Consider the following 21,111-nt stretch of genomic DNA (forward strand, 5'->3'; position numbering starts at 1 on the left):
TACTGGACATGGAAAGGGAAACCACCGGACAAAATGTCCGGCCATTTGTTTCATAACCTTTCTCATCTCAAATTTTACTGACCTGGTGAACACACCTGCCCACATATAAGAAACTAATTTTTTAAGAACCTGTTTGGCTAAGAATCCCTTGTACATGCAAATTCCCCTTTCCTCATGAACTTGTTCCAGTTTAAAATGTGAAAATGGTTCTTGTTACCACAGCCAGAGTAGTGCGACCAGAAATAATAATGGTGATCTAAATTAGTTTAATGGCTTATTCTCTATAGATAAGAAAGGGCTGAAAGTGCGGTCAGTGTAATAAGGAGAATGCAGATCAGAGTGAAATCTGGCTATCTTGGAGAACTGATTGTTTTTGCATTTGGATTTGTACTTGTAAATGTTCTATCAAGACTATTAATTTATTTATTCTGAGCAAAATGTTTACCAGCTTAAGTTGATTTTTTTAGATTGCTTATTTATTATTTCAGTGTACTGTATAGGCTATTTTCATAAATGGCGATCACCTTCACATTCTTTTGTGTTTATGTTAATGGGCCATTTTGGAGTTCATGTCTGCCTCTTCTTCGAAGCGAGTCTAAGTGCGAAGTTTTCCTAATGGTAACTAGTTCTACTTTACATATGAATGAAATCTAATTTTCACAACAAAAACTTCCCACTTAGACTTGCTTATTAGACCTAGTGCCCTCATTTTGAAATGAATATTCTTTTGAATGTTGCACGTCATAGCAAGGCTAGAAAGGCTTATTAGCATTACAACTGAGGAATATTTCATTTGGCTGCCATTATGAAAGAGGTCTATATCCTCTTGTCATCTCCAAGATGCTGTTGCCTTACAGAGTTGTGGTTATGAAGGTGAAAGTAATCTTGTATTTCAAGTGGCCAAAGATTTCACTTTTTAAAATGGTGAATAAAAGCTTTTCTTAACAATGTGTGATACGCTTTATTTTGTCTAATTATTTGGTTTTCAATGTAGTTTTTCTCGATATATAATAACATGGGTGACAAATTACTCGTTAATCTTGGCGCGAAATTTCAGCGTTACTTTATGATTATAATGTTGCCATGACAACTTTTCCTACAATGCCAAAATGCCGTCTTATGAAGGTAATTTGTTGCTTATGATATTAATCACTCATTAATTAATTAACCCTTTAACACCCAAACCGGCCTAAACCGGCCAGACTTAGTATTTTACTCTGTCTAATGCCAGACGATTTTACTCGTCAATGGGGAACCCCTAGGAGTCAATGGGTTAACCCATTCACCCCTAAACCAGCCAGACTTAGTATTTTACTCTGTCTAATGCCAGACGATTTTACTCGTCAATGGGGAACCCCTAGGAGTCAATGGGTTAACCCATTCACCCCTAAACCAGCCAGACTTAGTATTTTACTCTGTCTAGTGCCAGACGATTTTACTCGTCAATGGGGAACCCCTAGGAGTCAATGGGTTAACCCATTCACCCCTAAACCAGCCAGACTTAGTATTTTACTCTGTCTAATGCCAGACGATTTTACTCGTCAATGGGGAACCCCCTGGGAGTCAATGGGTTTTAAAAGCTAATCAAATGGTATACTCGTGAAACTAGGGAATAATTTCACTTGCATTTTGTCCAAAATCAAATAAAGTATTTGATTTTGGACAAAACGCGCGTCAAATTATTCCCTAATTTCATTCGTCACCATTAGATTACCCATACAAATATGGTAGGGGTCGAACTAACATATTTACAGGTGCAAGCCTTTATCCTTTTCTCCAGCCACGCCCCCTTCTAATGCAGATAAAAAACCTCAATAATAGTAATAGTGATAGTAATGATGATGATGATGATGATGATAATAGTAATAATAATAATCGTAGTAATAATAAATAATCACTATATTTATCAAGTCTCAGTTTCATTAAGCTAAGAACAGGTGCTCCACCGAACTAAATCAATTTAAAGCAGATGAAGCAAATTATTGCTTTTGTGTGCATGAGAGGTCAAAACCGGAGTACCGGTTGAAAAACCTCAAAGCAGAGTAGAAAACAGACAAACCCATTGGTGGGAGGTGACTGCTCTCACAATTGCGCTAACCCTGCTCTCACTTCCCCCGTCCCCACTCCCCCTTCCCACCCATCCCAAGTTGAAATTCAAATCTTTGCTGTATATTATGTTACCGTATATTTCAAGATAAGGGTGATAAGAGACCATCCGTTGAATGTTTGAGGGTGGGGTATTCCCGATATTTTTTTAAGCAATTCACGAAAATTTGGGAAATATTGTGCACAAATAAACTCAAGGAAATAGCTTTGGCATTTTATTTTAGAATTGGTGCACAAAAAAAATGGAACAAAAGTTAAATGGTCAGCCCATGACAGTAGAGTGAGTGAGCCGCATATCGAGTCCATTTAAGCGGTAAAAATGCTGATGGAAAGCGTTTAACAAGAAATATTAACAGTAAAGTTATGTGTTCAACATCATTATCAACGAATTAATTTCCAATTTTTAAAATTGTCGAAGTTCTTGCAGTTGTGTTCTCTCGTCTCTCTTAACAATAAAACTCCCGCGAAAACGTTTTGTTTATTTGGCAGCTGAAAGTTGTATGACTTCGCAAGGGCACGAAAAGCAAAATTATTTTATAGTGTCATTCAATTGCCTGGCCGTTATTGCCTTAACTAAAACTTCTTGTAAGAACTTACGAAGTGTTTTTCTGTCAAGCTTTCACTAATATCACCGAAAAAGTGAATTAATTATATTTTTACTGAGGTGCTAAACCAAACGTGAAGGAAAAGATTCATCGAGTCAAGAGTCAAACGTTCTGGGGAATAAATTTATTTTTGTACTTCCGAAACCGTGAATATCCTTCTATCCATAGTTGGTAGACCATGTTCTATCAATGAATGCTTAATTATTTATCCTGTTTTTCCAGAATTTACGCAGAAATTGTTGGAGGTTTAATTAAAGAAACTGAAATCTCGTAAAAAAAAGAATTTTACCTGAGAATTGCTCGGAAGCAGTTGAGGCTTTAATGTACAGAAAACTTATTCCTATTTTGCTTTTATTTGCCGCCTGAAAGAGTTAAAAGTCACGTACTGACAAAATTAAGCCCCTTGTTTCAATGTCGCGTGTTTGCAAAAATTAGTGAAAGAGTTTAAATTGCATTTTTCCAAGTGAATTTACACCACGAACTTTTTTAACTAGAAGCAAAAGAAACCACTTCATGAAAATAAAAGAGAACTGAGTTAACCACTTGAAAAGGTCACAAAAAGGGGGAAAATCGTGTCATGTTCTATGCTCTAATGTTACCAACTTTCACGACGTAAACTTGAAAGAAACTTACCTCAAGAATCATCTGCCATATTAACTCAGAACATTTGTAATACCAAGGCTGTTGTTTTTATCTTGCTCGGCCCAAAAACTTGGTTTTATCAAGGAGAAAAAGAGTAAAATTTATTTCGTTTCGCATCAGAAGTTGTTCTATGAATTTTTGGTAGCGGCTTGAAAAGCGCGCGGAACTGCACTCAACATCACGTGGGGAAAATACTGATCTTTGGTTGGCTAGTTGATATTGTCTCATGGTACTCTAATTGGTTACCAGAAAATGGCGGGAATTGTCTGCGGCTGGCATTTTTATAAATTTGGAGCCTGAGATTTAAAAAACTCGCAAAGTTTACTACTAAAAAGAAAAACATCGGAATTCAGTTTCATTTTTCTTTTTTTCTGCCTTGAAATGCCTTTTTATTTTTGTTCTGTAGAGATGACCTTACAGGTTCCAAACTGTTTAACGCCTGGAACTTGGGTAATTGGCTATAATATTTTGGTAAGTTTTCAAGGCAAAAAGGTGGCCAACTCAAGAGAGCAGACAGGGCAACTCGTCTACACTGGTGGCCCCTCTTTCTGAGGTGAAATCAAGGAGTCTATGGATAGGCGATTTACTCCACCCATTCGGGCTACCTCACCCTTCACTGTAAAAAAGCCATGAGATTTTAATTTCATAACTTTCAAATCAAACCCAACAAGATCGAATTTTACTTGAATTTAAGTTGCTGCTATCTGCCAGTTTATACACCACAGCTGTCCGGTGCGATAGGGTAGCAGCCATAACCCGGGGTCGGGGTGTCGTTTTTTCAATTTTTGTCGTCATTCTCCTGAACTGTTATTTTTTTAATGTTCGGCGTCTAATGTTCATTTATGGTGGAAATTAGTAAAAAACATTGAGGAACCTACGGAAGCGACGAAAGGGACATCTTAGTTTGTTTTTCGAAACATGATTACTTTTTTTTCCGCTGGCTTTGTTTCTTTTCAACTGAAATGTTGGCTACAGCATTTCTCGTGAGTTTGGACCGCGCGACGTAAATTAGCCAATAAAATCACCCGAAAAGTAATGGATGGGTTATAATTTCTTATCACATTCGGGGCAAAATTACTGAATGCTGATTGCCTGAGACGGTGGGCATTTTTCCTTGATCACGAAGACACTTCTGGTAATCAAGAGGGCATTATTACTTGATCCTGACTGGTTAACAGTTGCTTATCCAGAGCAAGCAAATTTACAAGAGAATCTTCTTTCAGATTTAAACTATTTTTTTGTCCACAATAAAATACATTTCAAGCGCTATTTGTGTTGACAGCAACGATTATTGAATTGAACTTTGACCAAATAGGAGCGTGTTGATTGTAATTGTTCGCGGCACTGAACGGGTTTCCCTCAATAATTTTGAAATAGTCGGGGATAAATCAACAGTTAACGCAAATCAAGTCAAATTTGATTTTTGAGGAGAGGGGAAAACCGGAGTACGCGGAGAAAAACCTCTCGGTGCAGAGTAGAGAACCAACAAACTCAACCCACATATGACGCCGACTCTGGGGATCGAAACCGGAGCACATTGGTGGGAGGCGAATGCTCTCACCATTGCGCAATCCCTGAACCGTTCCGTTGCATAGTTGTGAGACCTCCTTGCTGAAGTTGACAGAAGAGTGGAGGGCGATGCGTGATAGGGGTGAGCTTCTTGCGATTGTCTCTATGGATCTCTCTAAAGCGTTTGATGTAATTTAGTATCCAGTTCTGCTCTCCAATATTAAAGCTTACGGTATGAACGATGCAAGTTGCGCTTTACTGAAGAACTATCTCTCTGGCAGATCTCGGAGAGTTAAGGTTGGGAACACCTGCTCCAGCTGGGAAAGAGTCAGGCGTGGTGTCCCGCAGCCTTATTACTCCCACATCGATTCAATAGTTTTAGATACTTGTTTATTTCATAATGGCAGAGAAGCCAATCAGTGGTACATACATAGAGAATGGTTTGTTGGTTAATGAGAGCAAAAACCGGGTCTAAGGGTCTAAGGGTCTAAGGGTGAATAATATAACTTTTCATTCCCTGTAAAGTGATCTTTGCGAATGGAAATGGACAAGTATCTGGATTTTACTGGTCATATATGAAATGTCAGCGAAAAGATTAATAATCAATTTAAAAATATGATGCGTTATACCTAGGGACACCTTACTTAAGATTTACCAAGCGTCTATTTTACCACATTTTGATAATTGCTTCTCTGCCTGGTATTTTTTTGTTGCGCGTAATACGGCGAAACTAGAAGGGCTAAATAAGGGCGTGTTCGATTGACCGTATTCCGGAATAAGAATACATGGAATAGGAGTCAGAAATCCTTCGTTTTTACGGACATTTACATTAAAATTGTCAGACACCTGCTAAAATGCTTTTTTAAACATATCTTTATTATCCTTGTTGCTTAAAAACGCCAAAACATAAGGTTTTAAATCATCACTCCACGTATTGTTATTCCGGAAAGGGTCAATCGAACGCACCCTAAGAGAATACTGAGATTACCTGTCCCCTTACGATGGTGTTCTCACAAAAGTCAAACTCTACATCTCTATGCAATAAGTGCATCCAAAATGTCGTCATATTTCGGTATAAATTAAGATCTGTTTTTTAATGATTTTCCTGCTTATATAAAAAACTGAAGTTTTTTCTCCGGTCTTCTTCTTGTGATCTTCGGAAAATTATATGATTCTGTCCTTAGTAAACCTAGAACAACCAGTTATGACCTTAATTATTTTTCTTACTTATCAGTTAAGTTGTGAAATGCGCTACCTGATTTTATCCGTACCACTGAGTTTACAGGGTTGAAAATGAGAATCCAGGGCCGCATTTTGCATAGCCGTTGTTCGTTTTAATAAATTAACGTATCTTGAAATATTATGTATTTAGTTATATATCCGTATATGTGATGTAAAGGTAAAGGTAAAGGTAAAGGTAAAGGTAAAGTCTCTGCTTACGAGCCAGAAGGCTCATCAGGCTCATCAGGCCGGCGCTTATCTCCGGTTTCCGTAGCATCAAGCGACTAGGAGTATTTATACTACCCCCTAGATGGAATGCTAGTCCATCGCAGGGTTACCCTTAGCATTACGCCGGTACCCATTTATACACCTGGGTGGAGAGAGGCACCGTGAGAGTAAAGTGTCTTGCCCAGAAACACAACACAATGTCCCCGGCCAGGCCCCGAACCCAGACCACTCGATCCGGTGTCGAGCGCACTAACCATGAGGCCACCGCGCCTCCCACATATGTAATGTATTTTAGCTTTAAATGTAATGTTTCGAAGATATTAGTTCTTGAAGCTACTCTGATATTCGAGATGAAATAAGTTTATGTATATATGTACGTATGTTACCGTTAGAAGGGCGAGAGCGTACACTTTGTAATGCGCGACTCCAGTGCTTACCATATGAAAGATACAACGACTTTTTTCGAAGAATATTTAAGCGATCGAAATCTTACGTTAACTTGACAAGGGCGGAACTGAGCTGTGTGTAAGAAAGAGATCTGCCTTATATGGTATAGGGGCCGACATTTCTAACCCCGCCTTCCGGGAGGAAGGCCAACCGCGTCCGAAAACGGTGCGCGGGTCGAAATCCCGGGATGAATCGTCAGGTTCGACGCTTTGGCGCGATGTCCAGCGGTACTGCAACTGGTCCCCCTTTCTCGCTTGTTCAAACATTTCGTCTGCGCATGCGTAAATGCTCTGGCTCTCCGATACGTACCATACGAAAAAAAAAAAATGCTGGTTTTTGCAAGGAATTGGCATTTCAGTTGATTCTACAAGCATTAACGTATTTATTTATTTTAATTATATTTGTATGTCTCCATAACCGTTACATTACAAGACTGTATAAACTAAGACGACATAAAGAGGGAGAAAAGCACAAAATAGTTCAGACTAATACTAGCCTTACGTTATAGATTACAAGATTTTTTATCTTTAAGGGAGATATATTTTTTATTTCGCGGGAAAAGAAAAGAAAGAAAAGAGCAAATACAAAATAAACTTTAACTTTAAAGACATGCAAACACAGGGTACCCACGCAGTCACAAGATAAAGCAATATTGTGGAAAGTACATGCGTCTGAGCAAAACAATCATATTTGGTTATAATTCGAACAGATCTTTCTTCAAGGTTTCTTGTTTGGTTTAGTTGGAATAGAAATAGGAACGTCATTCCAGAAACAGTGGGAGTCGGACAGAATTTTCGGATATTGATTCGAAAAGATGGAATTTTAAGATGTGTTGCTCAGATATTAGGGGGTTAATGTGATTGATACGAGCATAAACGTAACATAAGAACTGTGTCTAGTTTTCTCGCATAGGACACAGATCATCCCGCAGTTTATTTAGAATATTTAGCCTGGTCATCGAGGCTTGGAAGAATAAAGAAGACTAAATTGAATAATTTTGGCAATGGCATCAACGATTTAATGTGCTCGTTTCTAATTTAATAGCAATATCTTTCCTTAATCATGTTCTGTAACTCTGTTTCAGCCACTTGTTCAGCGTTGTTATCCCATTCATTTATTACGTTCCATTCACTTGTCAAGGATTGAAGTCAGAACATGGGACAATTTTCTCAGCCAGTATTTATTTTCAGTTCGAAATTCATCGAAAGGAGCTTATATCAGTTGCAAATCATCGTCCAAGAGTATGGTCATTTTTAACATATACGTCAAAAATTTGACTGGGTTGAATTCATTTGGAATCAACGATCATGAATAGTAAATTAAAATCATGAGTTTGTAACTCAACGGTTTGCAACGTCAGTTCTGACGGTGCCTTTCAGTTTTTCTCCAACAAAGTCCTTTAAGTCTTGCCATGAATCACTGATGAATGGATGGTTCACTTCACTTGACACTCAGCAGTTAACTTTGATGTCATTTTTCTCTGATTGGCATGAGAAGGGCAAGAAATTCTACAAAATAAGAACAAACAGGCAATGAGAAATTACCTTGCGGCCGTAGACCGGCAGCTTTAAGTGCGATAGGTTTCACGGAAGTCGAAAATTATTGTTACTGATTTAACAGTAAGGAGGCATTGTAGCCCAGTGATTACGGCGCTTGCCTTGGTTTGTGGACATCTCGGGTTTAAGACCCGTTTTGACCACTCGTTGAACTTCATCCAGGTAGCCTCTATTTCAACATCTCGGTTACACTTGTAATGGGCTCTTTGCACGATACTGTCACATTGTACAAAATCCACCATACTAGATGGCAAAAAGGTATGCAACAGCCTCCAAAACAAAACAATTTCAACCAGCCAAGAATGACTTTTCTATGTTTTGGATGTCCCAGTGCGTAGCTTGCCATCCAGCAGGGCATATTTTATACCATGTGACAGTTTCATGCAAAGGGCCCATTAACCAACTTGTTGCGGCCTCCGGACAGATGGGATTCATAAAGCTTTTTGTTGTTGTTGTTCTCTAATTTCGTTTCATTGGCACTGAAAAGCCTCTACGGAGATAGGGTAATGAACTATGTATTAATTAATTAACTAATAATTAATTAATTAAAATTGGCTTGAAAGTTTCCTGTAATCCCATTGCTTAACTTTACTTGAACAGTGTTGGTATATGATTCGACTTTGATAACTGACATTATTTATCGTCATCATGAATCCTATTAAGAAACCTTTTTTGTCTGTTTCAATAGTGACAATAGAACCGTTTGTCTCACCTTGGTATGAGATCTTTTTATCTTGATCCAAATTGGAACTTTTTATTAATTCATTCAGCTCATCTCGTGGTATGCTGTAGTCCATATTTAATATTATGAAACGTAAATCCGCTGATTCAATGTATCCTTTGTGGTCAGTATCGAAGACTCTAACTGCAAGCGTCATATCAATGAGAAGTTCATCTGTGGTTGTCTCAGTGTCTTGCACACAGTCAGCACACCCTGGAAAGACGATTACTCGGTTTCTTAAGAGGCATCTAAATAAGTAAGACTTAAATTGCGATTACGAACACTACCACTTTAATTCCCATGCTGTCATATTTTATATGCTAAAGAGATGACCATTCAAATGAAAGCTACTAAGCAGTACTTTCCTGTGGTGCTGTTTGTTATGCTGTGCAAGGTGGTTCTATCTCTTGACTCTGTGGGTGAAATCCTAAAGTGTGACCATTCAAATGAAAGCTACTGAGCAGTACTTTCCTATGGTGCTATTTATTATGCTGTACAAGGTGGTTCTAACTTTTGAGTCCGTGGATGAATCCTAAAGTGCGACAATTCGAATGAAAGCTACTGAGCAGTATTTTCCTATGGTGCTGTTTATTATGCTCTAAAAGGTGGTTCTAACTTTTGAGTCTGTGGCTGTAAAATCCTTAAGGGTGACCCCTCAAATGAAAGTTACTGAGCAGTGCTTTCCCTTGGTGATGTTTATTATGCTAAACAAGGTGGTTCTAACTCTTGAGTCTGTGTGTGACCATTTGAATGAAAGCTACTGAGCGGTAAGCCAGAGTGTGTGCAACTTTTGAGGCGGTAAGAGTGTGCTGGATCATTCAAAACTGCTAAGTGGTATGATACTTTAAAGTTGAAGACCACACAACTTTTCAATTCGTGCAAAATTATTGGGGGTTTTCATGTTTCTCACACAAATGGCCATTTAATATCTCATTGTCTTTCAATAAAAAAAAATACTTCATTCCGACCGGCACATTTTAGTGACCAAGCCAAAAAACGCGCCTAATTTCACTAAATTGCCTTTTTTCTGTGCGGTCTTCGTTGCTAATCATAATCTATGTGTTGTAATGACTTCTTGTTTAAGAGCATGGTTTTTCTTCATCTTTGGCTAGGTGACGTCACAAGCCAGTAAGTCAAATCGGTTGTGAATAACATTACAATCGAGCGCAAAGCTTTTTCTGATATTAGAAAAAATACGTCAACCAAACTCACCAGCGTTCACTTTTCTCTGTTTCTTTGCCATGTTTTCGTTGTAGTGGAAAGTTGTCATCGAAAGCTCTGTTTCAATTAAAGTGAGTTTGATGTTTTGTATCGGCCATTTTAAAGTGTTTTTCAACGGGTTTCTCCCTTCATCTGCCGTAATGCTCACTGACGTCATAAGTGATTCCAAATAGACGCCCTCGGCTAATCCGGTGACGCAATCACTTTGAGGCAGGTGTGTTTGTTTTTACACCTCCTCAATCACGTATTGGATCCCACAAATTATTATGCGAAAGTTAACTAAGCTTTTGCTTTCAAGACGCTAAGATCAGATTTTATCATGACGCGGCGCAAGATTTTTAAACTAAAAGTGGATTACTTATACGAATAATTTATTCTTATTTGATAAGGCATTCAGCTCGGACAGGAATTATTAAAGGAAAATAGTCATAATCGAACCAATAGGCGTGGTCAAACATTTCATTTTTATTTTGACATCAGAAAACCCGATTAAAAAATAAACGATGTTTTTGCTTTGAATGTCCCCGCTAACGGACTGCCGTGCGTTTCCAACAAAAAAATGTTGACGGCTTGGCAGTGATGTCTCAAAGATCTTTGTGGTGTATGAGGACACGAATGTAAAACCAAACATAAGCAAAAGCTAACTAAAGGAGACTTTGCCGAGTGCTGGTGCACGTAGATGTAGATCATGATGTTATTGCCGGGCAAATTTCGAGCGACATAGTTTTCTCTGTATCTTCAAAAGGGAGGGGTTGACCGTATAAAACTTTTTATTTTACTGTTTTTGCTTCTTTCTAAAGGTTAACAAACCGACTTTTCAAAGTAAGGGTATCGTGGTTCCACATCGTTGGTTGAAAAGACAAGAAAGACTCCCTAACCTTAGAGAAGAAGCACCTGTCCTGGTCATCAATGAATTTCGTATGTTGTCCACACGGAAAAATTCGGTCCGGTTTCCGGGATGAAAAAACAGCTATCAAGAATGGACCAAATAAAAAAAACCTCAATCTGTTCAAATGGCAAAATTTTTGACTGGGGTACAATGGTCTTCGTCGGCGTGGCGTTCTCGGCAGCTTCCTGTTGCTATCATAGTGAACACAGGGAATTTGTGATAAGAATCATGATTTAAGGATTTAAAGGTTTCAGCCTACTTCATTAAACAGCGGATGTCATTGCTTTGTATTTTTAATTTAGTTGCATTTTAATTATAGGCTCCATGAAATAAAATCAATTTTAATCGCAACAGTAGGTCGCAATCCTACGCAATGGGGCGGCTTTAGAAGCTAAATCGCTGTTTAATTTAAGCGGGGACGCCGATTGAATGTTGTTTTTATAATTTAACACCATTAATATCTACGAGTGTATAATGTACGTATTACGTACCAAAAATACAACAAGCTCTGGTATTGCGCGCGATAAGGATTTATCAGATTAAGGAAAGAGCCTTACGCCGACAGGGAATTTTACTTCAGTCTTGTAACTTGAACAACATGAAAGAGCCTGCCTAAGAAAGCATATTGGGATAACCTGAGTATTAGCCCTTCCTGAGGGGTAGGGGATCAAAGAAAAGCCTATACAGATTGGAATTGAACGTTCAAGGGGATCTCCCATTCAAACCATTTATAGAATGCGGCCGTTGCTGGATCTTTCTATTCTTTTTTTTTTCTCGTGGTACAGGAAAGCCAAGATAAGTGTTAAAATGTACGACACATGTCGTTTGATGATGTGATGATAATAATAATGATAACCAATAACAATGATAACAATAGACCACTTTCATAAATGTCGACCGCCTTTACATTATTTTGTATTTACGTTAATTAGACCGACTACCCTCATTTTGAAATTTGCTCGTTGTAGCGAGGTTAGTAAGGCTTATTAGCGTTACAACAAGGTCGAGAAGAAGAAGAAGAAGAAGAAGAACAATAACAAGAACAAGAAAAAGAAAAAGAAAGAAAGAAGGAAATGAACTTACAGATAAAGGCTAAATTTTGTTTGTTAAAGTAGGTTTTATTAACATTATAGCCAGGTAATTTTAATTTAAGCTTTTGCCTGGTACAGTATTCAAAAAATGAAATAATTTTGATGATACAACACTTTTTCCTCGGTCATCTGAAACAGAGACAATTAGCATCGAATTAGTACAAAAATTAATAAGGTAATTAATTAGCTTAATATAAGTGTGAAGAGAAAGGTGTAAGCTATCAACGAATGAGACACTAATAGCTCCAATTGGTATATCAAGGCTGAGGTAATGTTTTCGAGTATAAGGTGATCTATGTTGAATTCAAATTTCCGTACTTTTTGTTGCAGTTTTTTCTATTAACTACATTAAAGACAGAATAAATGACATTGAATTTTAACTATTTTGGCTATTAGTTGTGTGTGTCTGTTTGTTGTTGTTGTTGTTTTATAGAGGCTTTAGAAATACCTTTAAAAAATCACAAAATTAAGGTGGCTCTTAATCCAATGGACAGATTTTTTTTAAACTTTGCCGAAAATTTCACCATGCTATTCTGATTACTTTTCAGAAATAAAAAATGGGGGCTCACCAAATTTGTTTTGAGATATAAGCAACTAAAGACAAAATAAAGGGTGTTTTTGCAGGACGTTCCCGTTGCCATGGTAACTTATTACATCACAATAATGATCGCATCTTGTTTGGAAATAATCGGTGTTTCATATGGTACCATAACATTACTGTTACGTGATACAGTGTTGTAGCGTTACTCGATCTAAACAGAGAGTCTTCTAAGTGTTGAAACCCTTTCGAGCCTCCTTAAACTAGATCAAATCTTTTGCAACATCCTAACCTGTTATTAATACTTAGTGTCTGAAGAACAGCGTTTGATCCGGGAGACGTGAGCAATGTTCCTTGAAATGTCCTAAAATGCAAGATTGCACAGTAATAAGAAATTGAACTGGAGATGAATGATACGAATATCTCAAGTCGAGGTCATGCAGAGACTCCGTGAAGTTGCAAGTTGCATACCAATAACGGGACATATTATTTTTCAGCTGAGGTGAGATAAAACTCGACGATATAAAGAAATGAATCAATAATCAATAAGTACATAAATTAAAGTTATTTTATTTTTAGGATTAGTGGGATAAGCAACTATTTGAGTCTGGTGTTTAAAGTAAGCAAGAAACTTTATTTAAGTGTCTAGTCTTCTACCGCGGGAGCATTAATTAATTGAGGACACTGTAAATTGAAATCAACAAATTAACGCAAATCCAATCAAATGTTGGTTTTTGAGAAGAGATGAAAACCGGAGTACCCGGAGAAAAACCTCTTGGAGCAGAGTAGAGAACCAACAAACTCAATCCACAAATGACGCCGAGTCAGGGAATCGAACACCGGACAGATTGGTGGGAGGCGTCGGAATGCTCTCACCACTACGCAAGTCCTGCAACCCAAAGACAATCTCTAACCTTTTAATTTCATTAAGGAAAAGGAAGATGGACTAGAAATCGACAAGGAAAGAACACTATATGCCTCTCTGTATGAGGGATCACGGGATCCGTGAATTACATTTACTAACGAGTTGTAGGTGAATATTCACCTTTTCCCCGTGCACTGCGGTAAGTAATTGTTTACTTGGATGGCATAAACTGATTTACGATGTATCAATTTTTCACTTTAGACAAAAAAATTATGCAAGTTATGGATGAAGATTAAAGGCGAAACCTTGTCAAAGAAGGTGGGCGCGGATTTAAATTGATTGTATCATTGAATGTGCGTTTGATTATTAGTAGGACGAACCGGGTAGTACATCAACATTTTATGGGTGTGTCTCTCTCGAAGAAAATCACAAGCATAAACGAGGAACACACATAGCATGCGCGTGCACTTTTAAACCGGAAACCGCTGACCTCACTTACCACCCATGTCATAGTCGTTGAGAGCTGATTTGTTTTCTTGTCCCTTTCATCGATTCGAACAAGTCTCCAGATTCCATCCAATTTCGGCTTCGGTGGAGCAGGTGGTAACATATAAACCAAAGAATCACGTTCGACTTCGTCCCTTTCGATCAGTTTTTGAGACAAAATAAAGTTATTGCCTTTACAGTTTTTAAGACAAAATAAAGTTATTGACTTTAAAAGTTTGAATTGATGGTTTCCATCTGACCTCACGTCGGCTATGTTGGTGTACAGGACCGTGCATTAAAATGTCTATTGGGAGTTCGACTCTTTTATTATACAAAACTTGTGGGGCCATTTTCTATTGTTCTGTTCACCAACATGACCGTCTTTTCACGAGGATGCAAACCATGCAAGAATTGTCCGGCCATCTAATTGACAAATTAAAGCAAGATAGCGATTCCCTGGTTTTGCATGCATTGCGCAACCCTACTGCGTATAATTTCTTGCAACATTAGCGCGGGCACATCGATAAAATGGCGGATTTTCATTGACGCCAAGCCTAATCCGTCAAGGAATGGCCATTTCTCCTGAACGAGTAAGGTGACCCCCATTTTTTATTTCATACATTTGCTGAGAATGGAGTCTTCATGCAGTGAAAAAATTAGCAAAGATCTATGGCCAGTTTTTTGGCAATTTCATAAAACTGTACGGAAGGAGACATTACGAGTCGAACAGCCCATACTAAAGTTAAGTTAAATCTATTTTGGAGTGTCAAGTACTCACGAAGGCATTGAAATAAAATTTTCCGTTACGTACTTGAATTAACCATAGAATGACACAACGCTCTGTGTTATACGTTGGATTACATTTATAAAATCGAGCTAGAAATGTCCAACATTGGGGGGTGCGCGGCAATTGTCAAAGTAGCTCAAATAGCCGTTTTATTCAACCAACCATTTTAGTTAAGCAAAGTCTCCTCCCATTACTAGAAGCAAGACTTTGTAAGATATTAAGTTTGTAAGTACTCCTTCAAGCTTCCAAATCAAATTTGTGAATAGGGCGCAGGTATTACCCATTACCATGGCTGTCGAGGTTGGATCAAAATACACGATTGGGCGGCTGCGTCTTATATAGATCAAGAAATGATGAGCTATCTGCAATTTTGAAGTTCATAGCTCAAAGGAGTAGTTAACGAAGCCGTCGAGTAATACAATCATTCTTTTCATGTAACGAGAACATTCTTACTTCATTATTGTTGTAAGACTTAGTGCATTGCTCTCCAGTTGTTCCATGGCAGTTGAACCAAAATCTTACAGACGAGTGCCGCACCGATTCCTAAATGGCTTACAAACGTCATCAATCGTGTATTTGTGTTGCAGACGACAAACCCAAGCGCTCGCGCTGTGTATATCGATGAAGTAAATATGCTCGCACTCTGCAGAGTGAGAAAGTTTTGGCCTTTTCGGTTGTTCAACAGATGGATAACAGTATCCACAGTATAAATCAATGTCCAGATGATGATCAAGCACCGTCTAAACCAATCACATTGTACAGTGGACATCGCTAAATTTAGCCTGCTTCATTGCCTGTCGATTTTTATGTCTCTAGATACAATTCTTTGGTCCATATGAGTAGTGTGTTTTGGGAGGTACGAGGCACGAAACTGTATTCAACATCATTGTTTCTACATAGTACATACTCAACCCCCGGTTATTCCGTTTCTAGCTTTCTGATTGGCTCGCCAAATCTCGGATATCAGCGACTAGTATAAATACACAGGTGATTATACAAAATCGCGCGCTCTCATTGGCTCGCTATCTCGGATTATCAGCCGCTAATCACCTCGACGGACGAAAATGGCTGCCAGTTGTCGTTTTGCCACTATAAGTGAAGATGATTTCGCGTTGAAATGTTTTTTTTTTTCTCTTTTTTGAAATAATCACCTGTGTATTTATACTAAAACAATTATTCGCCTCAGGCTCAGTGATTATCGGTGAATATTCAACTGTGAAGTTCAAAAGTTCATTCTCGCTGTCGATAATTTTCCATTTTACGATCATGTAATAACAACATAAATGTTTACCTTAATGTTTTAATTGTGAAGTATATACTAAAACAATTATTCCATTCGTACTTATATTGGATATGAGGCCCTTATAGCCAACTCGGCACTATGCGCCTCGTTGCCGGGCTATTCATCACCTCATATCCAATGCGCACTCATGGATTAATTGTTAATTAGCTGACATTGTTCTCAAATTCGAGAGGCTTTTATGATGAGCAACCAAAACTGATAAAGTAAGTGTGTTCAATCGCACCTCTTGATGTGAAGCAGATTACTCCTTTTTATTATATAGAGCGAGTTTCAAAACCAAAGTAATTACTTTGGCCAATCAAAAAGGACGGAGACAATCCAGTAAACCAATCAAAACTCGAAGTAATTACACGTAACCGACACAAAGCGCGGGAAAATGTGCACGCGCGAGCCACGATTGGTTTTGGTTTCACCTCTGATTGGTTGAAAAAATGGCGCGAGAACTTTGAACCAATCACTGAGTGAAGTAATCATAAACCAAAGTATATATATAAATGTTCTATTGAGGCCTTAAACTGCTGACACTCAATTGAAAACTGCTCTAAACACCAATGAAATACCAATTGAGCTTACGCGCGAAAACATGATATTCTGGTTTCTATTCTACAGTATGTTTTGTATTCATTATTTTGTTAAAACAATATCGTAAAATTATCCTAACTTTATGTACATAATATTCTGCGTGAGTTGCATAAAAATTGACTTGACTTGACTTGACTTAATGTCAGGTCACATTAGTGAGTACTTGTTGCCAGGCTGAGGTTATTCCACACTTCTGGTCATGCATTGACTTTGACGAATTACCATTTTGACCAGTTCTTTTTCTGGTACCTCACTGAGTTGTTCCTAAATCTGAATAAAAATCGTGTCAAGGATTCAGAACGCACATTAACTTATGATTACATTGAATTCAGATACTTATTTCTCTCTATCAACCAATCACGATATCAGCTTTATAGAGAAAACGTACGGAATCTGGTTAACAACTTTTGTCGCCTTGCGATCCCGGGTTTTGATCTCTTTTGTTGCTTTGGCCTTGCTTTTTCCTTCAAGTAGAAGAAATTGAAATTTGAGACAATTATCGTCGACGGAATCGCTAAAATACAGCAGACACCGCATACAGCGCAAAGGGCGCTGAAAATTTTTCCTGCTATTGTCGTTGGCGTGACGTCACCATATCCCACGGTTGTCATGGTAACAATGATGAACCAAAATGTGTCTGGAATACTTGTGAATATGGTCGGCTGGTCAGTAGTCTCACAGTAATAGACCATGGACGAAAATAGCACCAAGGTAACTACCACGCAAAGAAATAAAAAGGCAATTTCCTTGACGCATGCATTTAAGGTTTTGAGCAGTATTTGAAGGCCCAACGAGAAACGAGTTAACTTGAACATTGAGAAGACCATCGCAAATAGTAGAATACGTTTTAGAACATTTGTTTTTGTATCGGTGGATATTAACTCTAAGACGATGATGAGAAGAAGATAAGGCAAGAACGACAGTAAGTCAAAAATACCTTGCACTGAAAACACATACATTTTCTTGTCAAGTGCGCAAAACGTTCTAATTACATATTCCAGGGCAAACCAAGAAACGCAAAGTTTTTCACTGAAGGACAAAAAGAAGCTGATCTTTTCCACGTCTTCTCCTGTTTGATTACAGCAGCTGTTGAGAGTAAGGACATTTCTGACGTAAGGAATCGTTTTAATGCACAGCAAAGCAACGAAAAAAACTGTTATAAAAATTGTCCAAACGTCTATCACTCTGTAGAAAAACGAAGGAGACCGTCTTCTGCCTGGTTCGAAGAGATCTGCGATTTTTGACAAAACGTTTTGGCAACACGACACCTGCGAAGATCTGCCGGTCTCAAACCCAACATGATCAGAGCATCCTATTTCTGCTTGTGATTCAGCTATCTTGCCCTCGGCCTCTTGACCAAGTTCAAAGAACTTGACGTCATCTTCAAATGTCTGCCATGGTATCCCATCGGGCTTAACAAGAATCCCGCCATCTGTTGCTCCTGATTGGTAGTAAAACAAGATGCTGTCGAATACATCTCTGTTTCTCTCAAAGAAATATTCGTTGCTCGAAGATCGGTAGTATGGCGCCCTCTTTATTGGTGAACCAAGAACAGAATGGGGAAGCCTCGCTAACGTATTCTCGTACGTCTCGAATTTTATCCCCGATACATTAATCACGACGCGATCGAGGTTCTCAAAGTCAGCTATATCTTGAATCCTAGACATCACCTCTACCTTTTCCATTTCGATACTAAACACGTGAGCTCAATAATCCTGTTTGACATACACGCCTCGCTTTTGTGATTGCTCGACCTTTTCACTAAGTGGACTTGAAATTTTCTATTCTTTTATATCACCTTCACCTTGCTTTGTAAAAGACTGATCCTTGAGTCATTATCAAACATATGAAATCATTGTATTTCTGTGAAGTTCGCCGAAGAGGAGGATTTTCGTTGAGAAAGTTTTTTCCAAGACATTCACAACCAAAGCAGGGATTGGCACTGTACCATTAAATAATGTAGCTTCATGCTGCCCATCCGTATGTTAACCGTGTTGACACCAGCCTAGCAACAACAGTGCTTCCAAACGGGTCTCCAAAGATATTCACAACTGTCGACGCTTGGAGTTCCAAAGTTCACTTTTTGAGATTATTCGTCTTGATTGCAGAAAGGTCGATTGAAGTCAAGTTACATGAATGTACAACAAGTGTTAAATTATTTCTTCGACAGACGTGCCGGAAGATCACACTTCCATGTATCGATAGAAGGATACTGTATCCAGCGCAAAAAAGCAAATTTTGTTAATCCAATTTCTCCTCCAAAACACACAAATGTAACGGAACTAACTCGCCTATTTTGATCCGTGCAACTCAAAACGTACAGAGAAGAATTATGAACAGATTCTCCACTCCAGTGGAACTGTGCGACTATACGGAGTATAATTCATGCACTTAAGTCTCAGGTCACGCGTTCGAATCAAATGTCTAAAATGTCATATCTCAGGGATTAGTATTTGACATATTCAAAAGATCTTGTTTACTTAAGTTTGAAAATGATCTATAATACAAGAGTAGACTGCAACTGAAAAAAGTAAACAAGTCATCATGTCTTCTGATGAATATAGAGAAATTGAGCAGAATTTTCCCTACCGTGGAGATTCAATACCGACGTGCAAGGATTGAAATTATCAGACCTTGACGTCTTGGGTACAGTTTTTGACCATTACTCACAAAACTATTTGCCACTGAGCCGGCCCACACCTTAAAGGAAATCCAAAAAATCCAATCTACTCAACGTGCAAGACGGGCCTTCGAAGTCACTTGTACCAAGCCACATCAGTTAAAAAGATCCGGGAGCTCCGCACGAATTGGCTCCTGCGCCTGGGCCAGTTGCCAGTTTACATTGTGGATAAGTCAGCGAAACCAATTGCGCTATCATGATCAAGTGGATAGTGATTCATCCGCAGTGGACAGCGTTACCCACCAAGTTTGAACAACTGGGACTAGTACTATAAGCCGAGCTTTATCATTTATGATTTATATGTTGTTACTTGGTTTCAAAGTCTACTCAAGACAGCAAAAATGTAGCCCTGTACAATATTTTCCACTTCATTTATATTTATTTTAGAGATAATTTATTTGTATTGATAGTTTTGCTTAAAGTTGTTCTTTAGATCATTGATCTCGAGTATTTTCGGACGAATTCACACGTTCACGGATGTCGAGCAAAATTGCAGCTTTTTTACCATAATTTCACTTCACAAAAACCTGATTTATTACACCGAATTAATTGTATGAACCTGCAAAGTTGTATAGAAATCTATTACCGCAATTAACATAAACTTGGAATCTCAAATTCGTTAAATTCTTCCAGCAAAGTTGTGCTCTCCATGGCTACACTTTTTTATGTGTAAAAAAATGGTTTCTCAATTGGGCCCAATATTTTCAAAAGTCAAAAAATTGGCAGTACGCTAAATTTAACGCTACCGGCTAAGGAGGTCTTTTGAACAAACTGTCAGTTTATGTGAAGTGCATCAGTAAAATGTTGGTTTTATCCAGAAAACGTCAGGGTTTGAGTATAAAGAGAGATCATCACTCCACAAGCCTCCTCCGTGCATTAGACAGTTGGGTGGTACACATAAGTTTAAACAGCTGTGATGTAAATAAAACATAACATATGAGGCCTACGTCTAATGATTGCTCAGCTGTTACCCACTTTATTTTTTCGCAGAGTTAAACTGACAATGCAAAGTGTATATCTAGGTGTTTAAGGATTTATGTTTTGTACCTCCCCTCTCACTTCGATTACTTTCTTAATGACTTGCGGGACTTCTGCTGCGTATAATTTTATGCTGTTGATTGCCTGATAAAATTATTAATGCTATTCGCGGAGGCTCGAGGTCGTTTTGCTCGGCAGAAAGTCAATAAAATGCTTCGGCAAGTTCGAGTTTTTGAAAATTCGACATCCGAGAACCGGCTTCGCAGTCGAACGGGACAAAAAGTGGGAAACTGGGCAAGCCAAGCAAGCCGACCGCTTTTTGTAGGTGAATGGAGCACATTTTCAAACTTATTTCAACATTTATTTTAGCGCTAAAAGATGGATTTTTTCCAGTGGTATTGCGCAATAAGCAATGTGGAAGACGTTAGACAGCAATGACCAGAACCAGGTTACTGACCAGCGATTTTCGTTAAAGCAATGGTTTGGTGGGGGTGCTCAGTCTCGCGGGCTCAGAAAACCTGGTTGTGGTCATTGTTATTTAAGGTTTTTCAGGCAATGTGGCCCGGGGGTTAGGGCGCTTGCCTTGAGATCCGGGGATCCCGGGTTCAAGAAACGTTCTGACCACTGGTTGAATTTCTTCTTGGTAGTCCCTGGTT

The 21,111-nt window shown here is 38.5% G+C and overlaps 2 protein-coding genes and 1 long non-coding RNA gene across 5 annotated transcripts in view; 1 reads left to right on the forward strand and 2 right to left on the reverse strand.

Moving 5' to 3' along the window:
- Positions 1-948, forward strand: part of LOC137973001 (uncharacterized) — a 3,533-nt gene extending 2,585 nt beyond the window's left edge. For both annotated transcript variants that reach the window (XR_011117141.1, XR_011117142.1), the window contains one exon: positions 288-948. This is a non-coding gene — a long non-coding RNA (uncharacterized lncRNA). The remainder of the gene's footprint in view (positions 1-287) is intronic.
- A 6,802-nt stretch (positions 949-7,750) lies between these two features.
- LOC137973258 (calmodulin-like) lies at positions 7,751-11,255 on the reverse strand. 2 transcript variants are annotated; one of them, XM_068820032.1, is made up of 4 exons: positions 11,135-11,255; positions 10,248-10,313; positions 9,027-9,248; positions 7,751-8,266 (listed from the first exon to the last, which is right to left on the reverse strand). In XM_068820032.1, the coding sequence occupies exons 2-4, from the start codon at positions 10,303-10,305 to the stop codon at positions 8,229-8,231; spliced, it is 318 nt and encodes a 105-aa protein (XP_068676133.1). In that variant the 5' UTR covers positions 10,306-10,313; positions 11,135-11,255; the 3' UTR covers positions 7,751-8,228. The 2 variants fall into 2 exon arrangements, with proteins under 2 accessions (XP_068676133.1, XP_068676132.1); XM_068820031.1 differs by lacking the exon at positions 11,135-11,255 and having other exon boundaries at positions 10,248-10,375.
- A 5,186-nt stretch (positions 11,256-16,441) lies between these two features.
- Positions 16,442-20,769, reverse strand: LOC137973099 (potassium voltage-gated channel subfamily A member 2-like). The gene has a single exon (XM_068819832.1). It carries the CDS (start codon positions 18,480-18,482, stop codon positions 17,169-17,171), a length of 1,314 nt encoding a protein of 437 aa, XP_068675933.1. The 5' UTR covers positions 18,483-20,769; the 3' UTR covers positions 16,442-17,168.
- Between the last annotated feature and the right edge of the window lie 342 nt (positions 20,770-21,111).

The sequence above is a fragment of the Montipora foliosa genome, chromosome 10, assembly GCF_036669935.1.
Source record: "Montipora foliosa isolate CH-2021 chromosome 10, ASM3666993v2, whole genome shotgun sequence".
Taxonomy (NCBI): Eukaryota; Metazoa; Cnidaria; class Anthozoa; order Scleractinia; family Acroporidae; genus Montipora; species Montipora foliosa.

Excerpts from the sequence above, each read along its gene's own strand:
- LOC137973258 (XM_068820032.1), bottom strand. The coding sequence starts at position 10,305 with ATGACAACTTTCCACTACAACGAAAACATGGCAAAGAAACAGAGAAAA. Across the intron at positions 9,249-10,247 it reads ACAGAGAAAAGTGAACGCTG|GGTGTGCTGACTGTGTGCAA; the intron begins GTGAGTTTGGTT and ends TCGTCTTTCCAG. Across the intron at positions 8,267-9,026 it reads TAAAAAGATCTCATACCAAG|AATTTCTTGCCCTTCTCATG; the intron begins GTGAGACAAACG and ends CTTATTTTGTAG.
- LOC137973099 (XM_068819832.1), bottom strand. The coding sequence starts at position 18,482 with ATGGAAAAGGTAGAGGTGATGTCTAGGATTCAAGATATAGCTGACTTT.